A 15,578-nucleotide genomic window follows, 5' to 3' on the forward strand; every position below is an offset into this window, starting at 1 on the left:
TTTAACCTTCCTTCTCCCCACAACCTCATCCCTATGTCTTGCTATACAAAGATACTAATCACCTTTCTAAAACACAAATATAAAACTTGTGCTTTTATTTAAAACCTTTCAGAATCTCCACTCACTTTTGATTAGAAATGAGGTCTTGTGCATAGTACACAAAGGCCCTCCATCAGAAAATCCTTGCCTAATTCAGTCACTCCTCACGACCCTATCTCCTACCCAAAGTTGACATTTACTTGAAAATGATCTTTATCCTTTGCCTCATTCAATGTCTCTTTCTTCATGCTGTATATACATCATGATACACACAGAAGATTATACACACAGTATGTACAATGGCTACATCATTATTCTTTGTTTCGTAATATTCATCACATTACCTTCTCCTAATTTTATGGTAATTCACTGCCAACCCATCCTATTAGGAAATGAGCTGAGGAAAAGGAGGTAGGTAGCTAATTAATGTTGGCAACCGCTCTGCAGAATACAATGCCTGATAATACACATCATCAGATATAATAAAAGGTAATATGCAAATTGACTGAATGGCCGGTCGCTATGACGCGCACTGACCACCAGGGGCAGACGCTCAATGCAGGAGCTGCCCCCTGGTGGTCAGTGCACTCCCACAGGGGGAGCACCGCTCAGCCAGAAGCCGGGCAAGTGCAGTGGCAGTGGCAGGAGCCTCTCCCACCTCTGAGGCAGCACTAAGGAGCAGCGAGCAGGCGAGCAGCACTAAGGAGCAGCGAGCGGTAAGGAGCAGCAAGGGCTCCTGGACTATGAGAGGGATGTCTGACTGCCAGCTTAGGCCGGCTCCCCACAGGGAACGAGCCTAAGCCAGCAGGCGGAAATCCCCCAAAGAATCCCAGACTGCAAGAGGGCGCAGACCAGGCTGAGGGACCCCCAAGTGCACAAATTTTTGTGCACCGGGCCTCTAGTAAATAATAAAACTCAACCAGCAAATACTTTCTAGCATTCTTTCCAATCACTAGTTGCTACTGCATTAAAAACCACGTTTCTGCCCTGGCCCATATGTCTAGGTAGTAAGAGCATCAGCCCGAACATCAAAGGGTCATGAGTTCAGTTCCCAGGCCCGGTCAGCGTACATGCTGGAGGCAACCCATTCATGTGTCTCTCTCACATCGATGTATCAATGTTTCTCTCTCTCTCTCTAAATCAATGGAAAAATATCCTCAGTGAGGAGTAAACAAAACAAAAAAGACACTCTTCTTGGTGTAAAAAAAGCCAAAGAAGTTAATAACCCTTACAAAAGCAGTTATTCACATCTCAATAAAGTTTTACCAAAAAAAAATAAATAAATAAATTAAAAGTACTTACTGGTTTATTAAACACTTACAGAAAAACTACTCAGATAGATATAAGTCGTTCAGCAACAAACATCTAACATGGTAAAACTTATTTTTCCAGCAGTGCTGATATTTAAACAGGAACAAAACAGATAACTTGCACGTAGTTCTTGAGCTTTTATTAGACAAACATTAACATTATCAGGAGAATTTCTCCCTATTTCAAGAAACTACATAAGCAAGTATTTTAAGAATCATTCTCATTCATTCATTAAAACCTTAAAGAAAGATTAGTTGAATTACTATTACATACTTGGATAATATTTTTTAAAGATCCTATAATACACATGTACTTATTACTAAATTAAGTATGGGCCCTTTGTCCCAATTAAGAAGGTTTTACTTCATTGTCATCCTTTAGTGAATTAGTACAGCTACACGCTGAAAGCTTTATGACTGAGAATCATTTTCAAATAAAACTTGCTTCACACAAAAGAAGAGATGGGAAGCAATAAGCAAAATTTTTAGGTTCACCCCTTTTGCTGTATATTTTATCAAGTTTTCAAGAAAAAATGCCCACTCTGCAATTAACATGGAAACAATGTTTAGTAGATAAAATGTCACTAAATGAACAAGAAAACATGCATTTCCAGTTCACACCCACACACAAAAAGTGAATGTAAACTCCATGAGGGCAAGGTTTTTTTGCATCTTTTATTAAATCTGTTTTGCACACTGTTAAAATTCTAGAAACTAGAATAGTGTCTGCACATAGTGGTTAAGTGCTCAAGAAATTTGTTGAATGAATACTCTCACTAATGCAGCCTTTTTAAGTTGTTTTGTTTTTAATGTTAAAATAAGCCTTATAAGGCCTACGAAGAATATAACTTCCTGCTCAATTTTAATTCTGATTTATAAGTAGCATGCTATAAATTCAAGTTCTCAGGTTTCAAAGTTTGTAGCAGGGGCCAGTAAAGTATGACCCATGCCCTATTTTTGTAGGCCCTCAAGCCTACAAAGAATTGTGACTGACAAGACTATGCAAAAAATACCTTAAGTGACCCACAAAACCTAAAATATTTACTATCTCGTCCTCTACAGAAAGAGTCTACTGACCCCTATGAAGAAAGATTCCATTCACAAGAGAAGAAAGCTTTTAAATGCATACTTTCTTCCATCTATGAATTGAAACTGTGCCATTAGAAATAGATTTAACTTTCTCTACATCGAAACCTCTGAAGTTTGGGCTTATTTGATTTTTTTTAAAATATATTTTATTGCTTTCCCACAGAGAGGGAGAGGGATAGAGAATCAGAAACATCGATGAGAGAGAAACATCGATCAGCTGCCTCCTGCACCCCCCCGACTGGGGATGTGCCCGCAACCAAGGCACATGCCCCTGACCGGAATCGAACCTGGGACCCTACAGTCTGCAGGCCGACATTCTATCCACTGAGCCAAACCAGCTAGGGCTGGGCTTATTTGATTTTTAAGAATGTTAAGGAAAAAATTATTTATCCAAAGAATTAAGTGGTTATGAAGCTGAAGCTAGTAAAAAGTAAAGGAGGATTAAAGTTAGCATATGTTTAATGTTTTACATACTAAAAAATAACAAAACAAAAAAAAGGAGAAAACAAAATTAATACAAATAGGAAGAAACTGAACCTAATTATATTTTAAATGAATAAAACTACATTTGGGGAAAAAACTGACCAAGCAATGATTGAACACAGTATTTTGACTATGTACCCTAAGACTAAATAAAAAATTAACTATAAACAAATATTAAATTTGGTTAAAGGTTTTCTTTAATGTATTTCTTTATTGATTTCAGAGAGGAAGGGAAAGGAAAAGAGATAGAAAGATCAATGATGAGAGAGAATCATTGATAGCCTGCCTCCTGTACGCCCTCTACTGGGGATTAAGCCTGCAACCCAGGCACATGTCTTTGGCCGGAACTGAACCCAGAACCCTTCAGTCCACAGGCCGACGCTCTATCCAGTGAGCCAAACCAGCTAGGGCTAAAAGTTTGTTTTCACAGACATATGGTTTATGAAACTACTTTCGTGTACCTTATGATTGATCAAATAACATTTGGAAAGGGGAAAGGCTAGAATGAACCCTTCGATGTTAGAATGGTATTGATGATATCATCAGGGTGAACTCAATGGCTTTTTAGGTAAAGAAAATTATGTACATATATAAAAATATATAATTTTCAGCTCAATCTGTTAATAGATATCTATTAGAAGAAATTAGAGCTCCTTGGAGAAATGGCTGATTCCAAGGCTGGGGTGGGAATGTCTTATTATTCAAGAAAGCAAGGGGGTACTCAAAAAATAATGAGCACATGTCAAACAAAAAACACAGGAGTCAGCTTGAAGGAGCTCTAACTGGTCAAAACTGAGACAATCTAAGCATAATAACACCCCAATGAATAAAAAGGAATCCATAAGTTCATACTACACGTATACATACATACATACATGAGGAGAAAGAAAGGCTCTTACAGAATGTCAACTAATACATAAAGAACAGACTTAGAAAGTCACTATTTGGCAACCATCTTAGTAATAACTGATTCAGGGAAGAACTAAATGGATGCTAAAACAAACGGGTACAAGTTTAATGAGTAACAGGGTATCTGCATAGTTTCAAAATATCTCCCCTTAAGATATTTGTTACCAAGGAGAAAAGAGTAACTTTACAAATGGAGAAAACTTGCAGAAAAAAAGTTAACATTCCCATTGATGGGATAAATAGACATCATGTACTTCCAGAGGACACAATCATTTCTGGAATATTCCTGCCAAATGCATAACCTAAACCTATCCATGAAGTAACAGTAAGCAAATCCATATTGAGGGAATTCTAAAAATAACTAGCCCATTCTCAATTTATCTATCCTATCTAATAAAAGAATAAAATGCAAATTGACCATACCTCCACTATACCCACAAGCCACGCCCACCAATCAGGAGTATGCAAATTAACCCAACCAAAATGGCTGCAGACACGGAGCAAGCAGCAGGCTTGGGTTTCCCCAGAAATGGAGGAAGCCAAGCTTCCTGCACACCCTGGCTGGCTGTGGACTCCACTCAAGGCTACAAAGTTTCAATTATAGAAGGTAAATAAATCCCAACAAAAATGACAGCAGCCACAGAGCCATAGAGAGCAGGAGGCTTGGGTTTCCCCAGCGATGGAGGAAGCCAAGCTTCCTGGCCTGCCTTGGCCTCCACTCAAGGCTACAAAGTTTCAATTATAGAAGATAAATAAATCGCAACAAAAATGGCTGCGGCCACTGAGCGAGCAGGAGGCTTGGGTTTCCCCGGCGATGGAGGAAGCCAAGCTTTTCACCCTCCCTGCCTGCCCTAGCCTCCGCTCAAGGCTACAAAGTTTCAATTATAGAAGATAAATAAGTCCCAGATACCAGGGCCTCCGCTTGGGTCGTCGGGGGGCATGGCCGGCCTGCAAACCACCACAGACCCTTCGCCCAGGCCACCCCATACCCCAAGGGAACCCTCACCCTGATCTGGGACACCCTTCAGGGCAAACCAGCCGGCCCCCACCCGTGCACCAGACCTCTATCCTATCTAATAAAAGAGTAATATGCAAATTGACCATCACTCCAACACACAAGATGGCTGCCCCCCTGTGGACACAAGATGGCCGCCACAAGATGGCCAGCAGGGGAGGGACCAGGTCTGCAAGGGAGGGCAGTTGTGGGCAATCAGGCCTGCAGGGGAGGGCAGTTGGGGGGGACCCAGGCCTGCAGGGGAGAGCAGTTGGGGGGGGGAGATCAGGCCTGCAGGGGAGGGCAGTTAGGGGCAATCGGGCTGGCAGGGGAGCAGTTAGGCATCAATCAGGCTGGCAGGAGAGTGGTTAGGGGGTGATCAGGCTGGCAGGCAGAAGCGGTTAGGGGCAATCAGGAAAGCAGGCAGGCGAGCAGTTGGGAGCCAGCAGTCCTGGATTGTGAGAGGAATGTCCGACTGCCTGTTTAGGCCCAATCCTACCAGTATCGGGCCTAAACGGGCAGTTGGACATCCCTCGAGGGGTCCCAGATTGGAGAAAGTTCAGGCTGGGCTGAGGGACAGCCCCCCCCCCCGTGCACGAATTTCATGCACCAGGCCTCTAGTTTATATATAAAAGCCTAAGCGACCATTTCAACTGGTTGCTATGAGGATGCACTGACCACCAGGGGACAGACGCTCAATGCAGGAGCTGCCCCCTGATGGTCAGTGTGCTCCCACTGCCACCCTTCTGCAGCCAGCCAATCTCCAACGGTCCCTTTCCCCAGCTAACCCCAATCGGCCCGATGGCCCTGATCACCGGCCTGGCCGAGGGATTCCACCCATGCATGATTTCGTTTACCGGGCCTCTAGTAAGATCATAAATGACAAAGACACTACTAACTAAGTGCTCTAGACTAAAGAACACTAGACAAGACAAATGAATGCAAGATGCAGTATACGATTTACTCTTTCTGTTAAGGATATTACTGGTACAATTAGTGAAATTTGAATAAGGTCTGCAACTATTGCATTGTATCAATGTTAATTTCCTGATTTTGATCATCGTACAATGGTTATATAAGAGAATGTCCTCTTTATTTATTTATTTTAATCAGGAAACAATGCTTTCAATGTGATTTTTTTGTCTTTCTTCTTAGAAAAGTGATTTGTAAGTAAAAGGTATCATGAAATGCAATTTACTCTCAAAATGTTCCCCCAAGAAAAGCCTGCATGTGTTCAGAGAGAAAGAAAAAAAATATGGTTGTAATTAAGGAATCAGGATGAAGCATACATAAAAATTCTTTTATCATTCTTACAACTTTTCTGTAAATCTGAAGTTGTAAAAATAAAATTTAAAAACTGAGAAAAAAATAGTTAACTTATATTTGGACATTGCCAGTAAGAAGAAATTGTGAAAAATCAAGTGATTTTTCTTATCCTTTACACGGAAGGATAAGAAAAACATCTCGATCAGAGTTTGAGACCTGGGTGCTTCTAGTCTGAGCTCTAATACTTACAAAGCTGCATTTCCTGGTCGGAAAAACCACAATGGTGGGCCTCAATTTATTCACTTGTAAAAAGGGGGTCATACCTATCCTACTTTCCTCACAAGATTATCCTAAAGATCTACTGAAATACAAGGATGGGTGGGGAAAAGAGGAGTTTATAAAGCTCTATATATTACAGCGGCTCACTTTTATCAATGTTTATTAAAAAAAAAAAAGTACTTCAAAAATACATAAGCCAGATATTTTTCATCATAGTGAGCAGCTGGTTCTAGAAACTAGACACTTGCTGCATAAAATGTTTTGGTTTGCAAAAATTTTAACTTATTCAACATCCTTTTTACCAATATAATTTCAAGCATTTCAATAAATGCAAATAGCTATATTGATTTTTTTGCCATAAAACTATAGTATCAAAACATTGCTAAATTAAAGAAAGTCATTAACTAGGGCTTGGTCAACTTTTTTTTTAAAAATTAAGATAATTGACATATAACATCGTATTAGTTTCAGGTATATTGTTCTGGTCAACCTTTTAGGTACTGTGACCCAGTACAAAAAGATTTTCATATCATTTCCCAAGTTCTACAGAGTAAAATACATGATCCAAACTGTTTCTTCCTTTACTTACATGCTATTCAAATAAGCTCCGAGGAATCAAATCAAATTCAGAAAATAAGTGTGTGTGTGTGTGTGTGTGTGTGTGTGAGAGAGAGAGAGAGAGAGAGAGAGAGAGAGAGAGAGAGAGAGAGAAGCCAAATTTTTTCATATACTCAAATCAAGGAAAAGTTTATTATAAAAATATTAATTTATTCTTCTAAATTCATAAAGGTTTGGTCACCACTTAAAGTATTTTTTAATCATTTACATGTGGACACTAATATCTCACAGACCAAAGAAAACATCCTTATTGGCTGTATTTTATAAGGAAGAGTTATTCCAAAATACCAAATGTATTTTTAAATACATGTTAGGCCATTGTTGAAAACATACCATTTTCTTGTTTAAGTAAGTCTACTTGCTCAATCTCTATTTTGAATAGATGAGCAATGTGGATTCTATAAGGCAAAATGCTGAGAACAAACCAGGCAGATCTGAGCCTGGAGAGATGTCCCAGACAAAGCAATCCCTAGAAAAGAATCAACTGAAGTCAGTAATGCCTACCCAGCCTCACTAGCTCTACAGCAAGACCATTGCACTCAAAGGATTACAAGAACATAAGCTCCAAGAGGGTAAGCTTTTGCTTATCTTGTTTATCACTATCCCAGCAGATAGGAAAATATCTGGTACATGGTAAACATCCATTAAATATTGGTTAAATGAATGAACAAATGAACGAAAAAATTAAATCCCAGGTCTTTCAAGTCAACCTATATTAAGAAGCAGAATTATTTTAAAAACCTGGCATACATTAACTTAATAGTCATATTATTTTTAAAAAACATGAATAAAAAATAAAACAAAAACAATGAATAATCAATATTCCCCATTCTAACTAAATAGATGTCAAAGTTTGTAAGCTGTATCTTGACCTATAGTAGATACCGTAACATATTTGCATACCCTTCCCTGAGTTTAAAATATGGTCTTATCAGAAACTCATGTAAAGCAGAATTAGACAAAATAAATGCATAAAATCAAAATCAGGAAAGCAAATGTATCATGTTTACAATCAAACTTGAGATAGTATTAATTCAGATAAGAAATCACAGGCTACAGAAACATTTCTCATCAGCATTTATTTCTCATAAATAGTACCACTACCAAAATCTGCTCTTCTGTAATTAAAAAATCAAATATTTGATTTAGTCATTTTTGTTTCTCTATTCCTACAGCATATCTGTCAATGATTTGTCATCTTATAGTTTGAAGAACTTCCTCAAAATATAAGATGTATTTTATTTCCAACCATCAAATTGCAATTTAGTCATATTAAGTAAGCAATGAATTTTTTTAGAAAACATACAGTAAATTTTGTGAAGCAGAAGGCAAATAAATGCAACCAGAGTATATATAATTTATGCTCACTATTAAGAAAATAACTTCTATTTCACTTAAGCTATTTTTGTGTGTAAAGAAATTAAACTTATTCCCTGCATGTTCTCTTTTAAGATTACTAATACATTCTAAGTGACCAGCTTTATTCTGCTTCCCAAGTACTGCCCATATAATCAAGACATCATTTCAGTATCAATCTAAACCTAGTATTTTCCAAAGGGCCTGCCTTATGTGGGTTATAATCATCTTACTATGCTTCTTGTGTCCATGCTGCTGGAAAAGCAGTCTGTACAAGCAGGAGTAGAGGCACAATCCTGAGAGAGAGGAGTAGAGAAATATGTTGAGAAAACAAAACCAGAATAAATTGAGCTCACTTAAGAGCTTAGGAGCTCAGCCAGTGTTCAAGATCAAGGTTGATTACATTCTCTCATATCACAATGAATTAGTAGTTGTCCAACACCAACAAAACTGGCCCTAGAAAGAGATATCTGAAATTCTGTGTACGAGTACTAATTCTAAGCCAAGTCCCTTCCAGACTCTCCCCCTAGTAAAAAGTGAAAATTATAAACACATCAAAGTTTTGATTTAAAAATAAAAATGTCCATCTAATCTCCTATAGTCCTACAATACCATGAAATGACCTTCAAAATAATGCTTATACATACTAAGCCCTTCAAAAAGTTAATTTTATATTTAGTCTAAGAATCTCCCAACAGGAAATCTAAATACAATCTCAAATTGGTAATTTATTTACAGAGGGAAAAACCAAATATCCAGAAGTGTTAACTACCCTGATCCAGGGGCAATCATCTGCCTAGTATATCATCCATCCATTCATTCAAGAAATCTGTATTTAGTGTACACCATGTATTAAGACACTGCTATGTATGAAGGATATGAAGCAATGACCACATACGGTCACTGTCCTCATGGAACTTACACTCTGGGGGGAAAGGTAATTACTTAAAATTGTAGTAATCACCAGAAGGGAAAGTACAGAGTGCTTTAAGACTGTTTAGCAGGAGAGCTAAGTCAGTGATTCTCAACCAAGGTCAGTTTTATCCTCCAAGTGACATTTGGTAATGTCTGGAAACATTTCTGGCTTCTACTCAGGGTTGCTGCACAGGACAGCTCCTCCCAGCAAGCAATTACCTAGTCCAAAATATCAATAGTGCTGAGGCAGAGAAACCCTGATCTAAACTAGTGGGGCAGGGAGGGTTTCGTGAAGGCTTCCTTCTGTTATAACATTTAGTATGCTACATCTTTAAGGAATTTTCACAAGGCAGAAGAAACAAAAAAGGCCTGATTGATACAATTAACCAAACCTCCCACTGGGAAGTTAAAAATAGGAAAGAAAAAGGAGAAACAGATTCCTTAGTAGATGAAAACTAAAGGAAATGCAGTGTTTTATAGCTGCTTCACATAAATTCCCTTTCCTGAACCATAAACAAAGGGGAAAATACACAAATTAAAAATTTTCACATTTATTCCTCCCTCTACCTTTTCCACTGTTTTCTACCAACCCATGTCTACCCCTAGATATTAGTGGAAAGAGTATTATAAAAAAAAGTCCTATAGTTAAGCAAATGAACATTCTTGATACAAAATTGGAAATAGAGTTAAACGAAGGTGGGATTTCAGTTTTGATATGAAAGACAAGGCATAGAATGGTGTTATAATGACTGGGAAGTCTGCATCCTGGAAAAGTTTAAAGAGTAAGTTATCTGACTAACCAAAGGATCCTAAGGACAAAAACACGAAGAATTTAGGTATCCAAAAATGATAGAAGGCACTAGAATCCTCTCAGAATTGATCAACCAAGGTAAATGCCAAAATTAAATTGCATCTCATACCTACAAATCTGGTCCTAGATCTTCCCTTCCCATGCAGCCTATTCAGAGCAGCAGGAGAATGGATCATAGAGGGAAAACAACCACAGTAATGCAACTATCTATACAAAGAGCCTAAAAATAAAAGGATGATCTCACTGGTATTTGATTATGTTAAAGACTTATTAATTTTTGAAGTGTGAAATTGGAATTGGTGCTGTTTTTTTAAAGTCCTTAAATAGAAAAAAAATCCAATACATAAGTAAAATCCACCACCACCACCATTCACTTTCTTATCCAAGCATAATCAATGCATAACAGGTTCTTCTGTGTTCCATATATTAGGAGTTCCAATGTTATTAAAGTGCCTACTCCAATTAAGTTATACTTTTCTAAACAAAGTGTCATGCATTGCTATTCTCTTTTCCCTCTTTCAAAAGCAAACTTTACCACAATGGCCTCCACACAGCGGCATTCTTAGGAACAGAGTATAAATTTACAACTCACATAAAGCTCCTGCGATCCAGTCATCGACTGTGGTACTAAAGTAGTCCACAGATGCAAGAGGACCAATGAGACCCTTTCCACTTAGGTGAGAACATAAACCATAATAAGCAAAGGCCACTATCTTAGAGTATCAACAACTACAATACCTTGTAATGATAACAATTCCAGAGTTAACTGCCCAGTCAAGCAAGCATCAACTCTTAGGAAGTCTTACATTCTTTCTTTCACTTCAGAATTGACATTAGTGGTGATGGCATTAACTATTTCATCACAATGACATTTAAGTGGAAATTCCAGTTTTCCCACAAAACTAACAGTGGGCACCTAAATATCAATTCCTGAGCCTAAATCCCCTTTAACTCGTGATAATTAAGAGAAATTATACCACATGAAGGATCTTCTGACAGTAATTTTGAACACAGGGGTGGGGAGGCCACAGAACCCCTGAGAAATTATTGGGGGAGGGAGGGAAGCATGACAATCATGACTTTCATATCCTGCATAAGGTAAGGGATTTTCAGACTTGAAACTCATCCACTGTTTGTAGATTAAAACCTATATTCATTTTTTGTTGGTTATTTTTTGTTTTTGTTTTGTTTTTTAGAGAGAGAAAGGGAGAATGAGAGGGGGAGAGAGGAACAGGGAAAGGGAGGGAGGGAGGGAGGGAGAGGGGGAAGGAGGAAGAGAGAGACAGACAGACAGACATTGATCAGCTGCCTCTAGTATGGGCCCTGACCAGTGACCAAACCTGAACCCTAGGTGTGCCCTGACTGGAACTGAACCCATGACCCTTCAGTACACTGGGCAACACTCCAACCAACTGAGCCACACCAGCCAGGGCTACAATTTCTGGCATGATCTTGTTTTCAAACCAATTGGGGAGGGTGGGAGAGGCAGTCTTGAAAAACCTGAGAAGTAGCAAGCCATAAAAGCTAAGCATTTCATATTTTACACATTTTAAGTATCAAAATATCTCACTGACAAACATTAATCATTATGCTTAGGGCTACTTTCTGGTGCCTTGTAAAGCAAATGGAATTTCTTCACAATTCAATGCTTCAAAGATACCTTTAAATGTAGCAGAGAAAGTGCGAAGGGCTCAGCCCAAGGATAAATGCCTTTAAAAACCAAACACAGTAAACCTCCTAAAACGTCTTTTCTCCTAATCCTACAATTTAGATTTCTTTTTAATTTTGCACTTTGCAACACGATTTCATGGAAAACACTTATTACTGAATTATTTCCCACTATATGCTTACTTGCACAAAATTTTCACATCAGCAAGCATAGTAAGACATTCACAGAAACTATATTCAAAATCAGGAAAAAAAAGATTATATACTTTGTGTTTAAACCAAAAAAATTTTTTAAAAAAAGGTTTAAGCATATTCTTCTTGTGGATCTTCTTCAAATATATTTTCCTTCCTCAACCTATAGTAGTATGACTACTACTTTTACGCTAACCCCACTTTCAAACATGGTGAAATTTGAGCATATTAGGAAATAAGGGAGTTGAAGATTTTTTAAGTTATTTGAAATCCATAGGGAGGAGGGAGGAGTGCTACATACACTAAAATGGGAATACTACTTACTTGTTCCTCTAAAGTTAGATAAGAGGTGAGGTCCCTAAAACTTCATGTCAATATTAAAATGAAAAAACATTTCTATTCCACTGTGCTCTACTGTGATCAATCATACATACTATGCTTGTTTCTATCTACCACATAAGGGATCTTGTTTTTCACAGAGAATACATATTAAGAACCTCCTCGACAAACAGGAGAGACACCCATCAAAAAGGGGTGCGGTAGGGCAAATCAAATAACTGCAGTGGAAGAAGACAAAGAATTTGTTTAAAAAATAATAAAGTTTAACATTGTACTAGTGCTGTAGCACTCTATGTAGCATATAAAAAGGCTACACAGAGCTGGGGGCAGGGGAGGAGGTTTCCTGCACAGGGGTGAACTATTAACGAATTAGAACACAGTATCATTAAATATTTATTATTCCAGATTTTAGCACCATAGAGTATTGTGGGGGTGGAACCAAATTTTATAATTTGCCTGAAATTATCAGCTATAAATTCATAAATATAATGAAAAATGTTCTCAAGCCTGGTTATTTATCAAGGAGAAGAAAATCCTTTACCAAAAAAGCTTGTTTTCATTCAGCTGTGCCACTGCTACCTACTCACACGGAGAGCCCAGTCCACAGGCGTTACCTAACTCTCAGCCTCCTCGCCGAGCTTCCCGGATGCCAATTCTTAGGGGGGAGGCGGGGACGTGAATAGAAGGAAAGAAACAAAATTGCCAAGTAGATTTTAAAAGCTCTGCCCTCTTGGTACTATCCTGGCAGCTCTGGTACTTTGCAAGGTAAGACTGTGTTCATCATACTACTGCCTAAAGTATCAGCACTTTCACATCCGAAGTTCATGAAACCCATGCGTAGCTGACATGACATTCAATTTTTTTCCCCCCCTAAGGCATACAGGTTAAGGATAATTCTGGTTGTGCGGTCACGTGCTCGTTATGTTTACTTCATGTTTGCATTGATGTCAGAGTCGGGGTTTTAGCAATTTTTGAAATATACTTCATCAAAAGCTGGCTGGCAAATGCGATTCAACAGTGACAATGGGACCCCTGCTTTGGACAAACCTAGTGTTAGACCTGACACGTGAACGAGCCCAGGGGAAATCCTTCCCGGGCACCCTCCCTCCCTCCCTCCGTGCACAGACCTCTTCCCACCGTTTGTCTTTACGCCGTGATGGTGGAGGGTGGGAGGCAGGGAGGAGCAGACGGAGGGGCGATGAATAGAAGAAACCACAGCACGACCTCGCCTCCCAGCCCACCATCCTCTCCCCCCAAGTTCCCGGCTGGCAGGTGACCCAGCCAACAGGATCTCCATGACACGCGCTACGTGCACGGTGACCCGAGCGCACCGCCCCCCCCCCCCCGCCCCCTCGGCGCCGGCCTCAGCCGGGACCCCCGGGGGGTCTGGACGGGGAGGTCCCGCCTGGAGTTCCCCTCCCACAGGCCCGGGCAAGAGGGGGGCGGGCCGGGCCTCCGCGGAACCGGCCCGGGAGACGAGCCCGGAGGCTCCGGGGGAGGGCCCAACGGGGCCTTCCCTCCAAACCCCGCAGCCATTCACGGGGCGCCGGGGACGCCGGAACCGCCCTCCGCCCGGGCCGGCCCTCCCCCTGCGCCCGCTCCGGGCTCGGGGGAGGGGCGCCGGGGGGAGGAACACCCCTCCCCCCCGGGGGCGCTAGGCCGCCGCGCGCCCCCTCCCGAAAAGCCCCGCCGACCCGCGCCCGCCCTCCGCTCGCCGGCCTCGTCCCGGGTGGGGGGCGGGGTGGGGAGGCGAGAGCCACAGGGGAGGACCGAGTGCGATACCAACCTCGCTGTTGAAGGTTTTCACCGCCTCCATGTTGTCGGCGCGGAGGCCCGGAGCCCGGCGGCGGAAGAGGCGGCGGCCACTGCACTGCGCGGGGAGGGCAAGACGGAGGCGGCGGCGGCGGAGGGGCCGCGAGCAGGGGCGCTGGCGAGGGCCGGGCCGCGGCGACCCCGGGGCCGGAGGGGAAGGGCGAGCACTGGCGGGGGGAGGGCGCCCTCAGGGGCCGCGCGGCGCGGGCATGGCCGCCGGGCGGGCGGAGCGCCGATCTGGGGACACAACGCTGCCTGGGCGGGTCGGCGGCGGGGGAGGGGCTGGGCCGCGGCGCCTCTCTTCTCCGCCCGGCTCCGTCTCGGTCTTCCCCCCCCCGGGAGCCCCGTTCCCTACACTCTCCACCCCCTTCCTCCTCTTCCTCCGACGGGCTCCGGCTTCACCTCCCCGCCGCTAGGGCCGCAGGAACCGGCAGCGCACGGCGACGACGGAGGAGGAAGCGCTGGCGGCGGCGGCGGCGGCGGCTGCGGCATCCAATATGGCGGAAGTGAGTCGGGCCGCGTCGCTCCGAGCGCCGCGGCGCCCGCCAGCGCGCCCCCTGGCGCCCGGACCGCGTGGCTGCCGCGCCCGCGCGGAGACCATCGAGGTGGCCCGGCCAGAGCGTCGCCGCCCGGAGGCCTGGCCCTGGGACAGCCCGCGCTCCGCCCCCTCCGAGCGCCCCGCGGACCCGGGAGCGAGCGCGGCTACCGGCGCGGTGGGGAGGGCGGGAGCCGCCTCGACCGGCCCTGGGAGGACCGTGCAGAGCGTTGCTCGAAACAAAAAGCAAACGGCCCCGCAAAGCCGCAAGTTGAGGAAATAACATTGCCACGTTTCTGTGGTTTCCCTGCGGATCGGCCCCTTTGCAAGGCAGGCTGGGGTTTGTTGACCATCAATCAGGACTTCGCCGGACAGTGGCCTGAAGTTTAACGGAGGAAAGAAAAGTCCCCATTCATTTATTTGGTAACAATTGTACGCAAGCATTTTAATAGTGTGTGTGTGGCGGGGGGGGGGGGGGGGGGGGGGCGGGGCGGTCACGTTAGAAACCGAGGTCCCGATCCGCAGGCAGCTCGCTGCAGGAAATGCACGCTCCTCCATCCCGGGCCTGGAGGGGCGCGGACAATGAGTGCATTTGTCCGCGCTGGGGAGCGGGTCCTCGGACGCATAAGATTTGGATAGGTGAAAGGGAACCCATCTTTTGGGAAAGATGGATTATTCTAAAGGATTTTTGCCCTTAGACTGTTTGGAGTAAGAGGGTGAATACACTATTCCTAGATAAAAGGGGAGCAAAATGCCTTCTCTCGCTTTGTGCAAGGTAAAATAACCAATACCAAAATAAAAGTGAGCATTTATTTAACATTAAAAGTTAGGGTGTATCATCGAACCCCGAGCACCACTGTCCTCTTGCTGGGAGAGGTTTTCAGCAGTCATTTCTCCCTAATTCACTCAAGGAAAGGGACGCAAAGGAGGGCAGAGGATTGTTGTAATCTAGGTACTTGGTTG

General features: G+C 42.7%; 1 protein-coding gene across 9 annotated transcripts in view; it reads right to left on the reverse strand.

Annotated features, from left to right (window-relative positions):
• SCAF8 (SR-related CTD associated factor 8) overlaps positions 1–14,901 on the reverse strand; it is a 138,182-nt gene extending 123,281 nt beyond the window's left edge. For 5 of the 9 annotated variants that reach the window (XR_013813921.1, XM_079779702.1, XM_079779701.1 and 2 more), the window contains exons 1-2: positions 14,055–14,221; positions 8,577–8,639 (exon numbers count right to left, since the gene is read on the reverse strand). Coding sequence is in view for 8 of the 9 variants with exons in the window: in XM_079779702.1 (XP_079635828.1) it covers positions 8,577–8,639; positions 14,055–14,084 (93 nt within the window). In the remaining variant the exon portion in view is untranslated. Of the gene's footprint in view, positions 1–8,576; positions 8,640–14,054; positions 14,428–14,482 lie in introns of those variants that run through there. The other 4 variants (XM_079779707.1, XM_079779708.1, XM_079779706.1 and 1 more) reach the window with 4 other exon arrangements.
• Positions 14,902–15,578: the final 677 nt, after the last annotated feature.

Source organism: Cnephaeus nilssonii (assembly GCF_951640355.1).
Source record: "Cnephaeus nilssonii genome assembly, chromosome: 9".
NCBI classification, from domain to species: Eukaryota; Metazoa; Chordata; class Mammalia; order Chiroptera; family Vespertilionidae; genus Cnephaeus; species Cnephaeus nilssonii.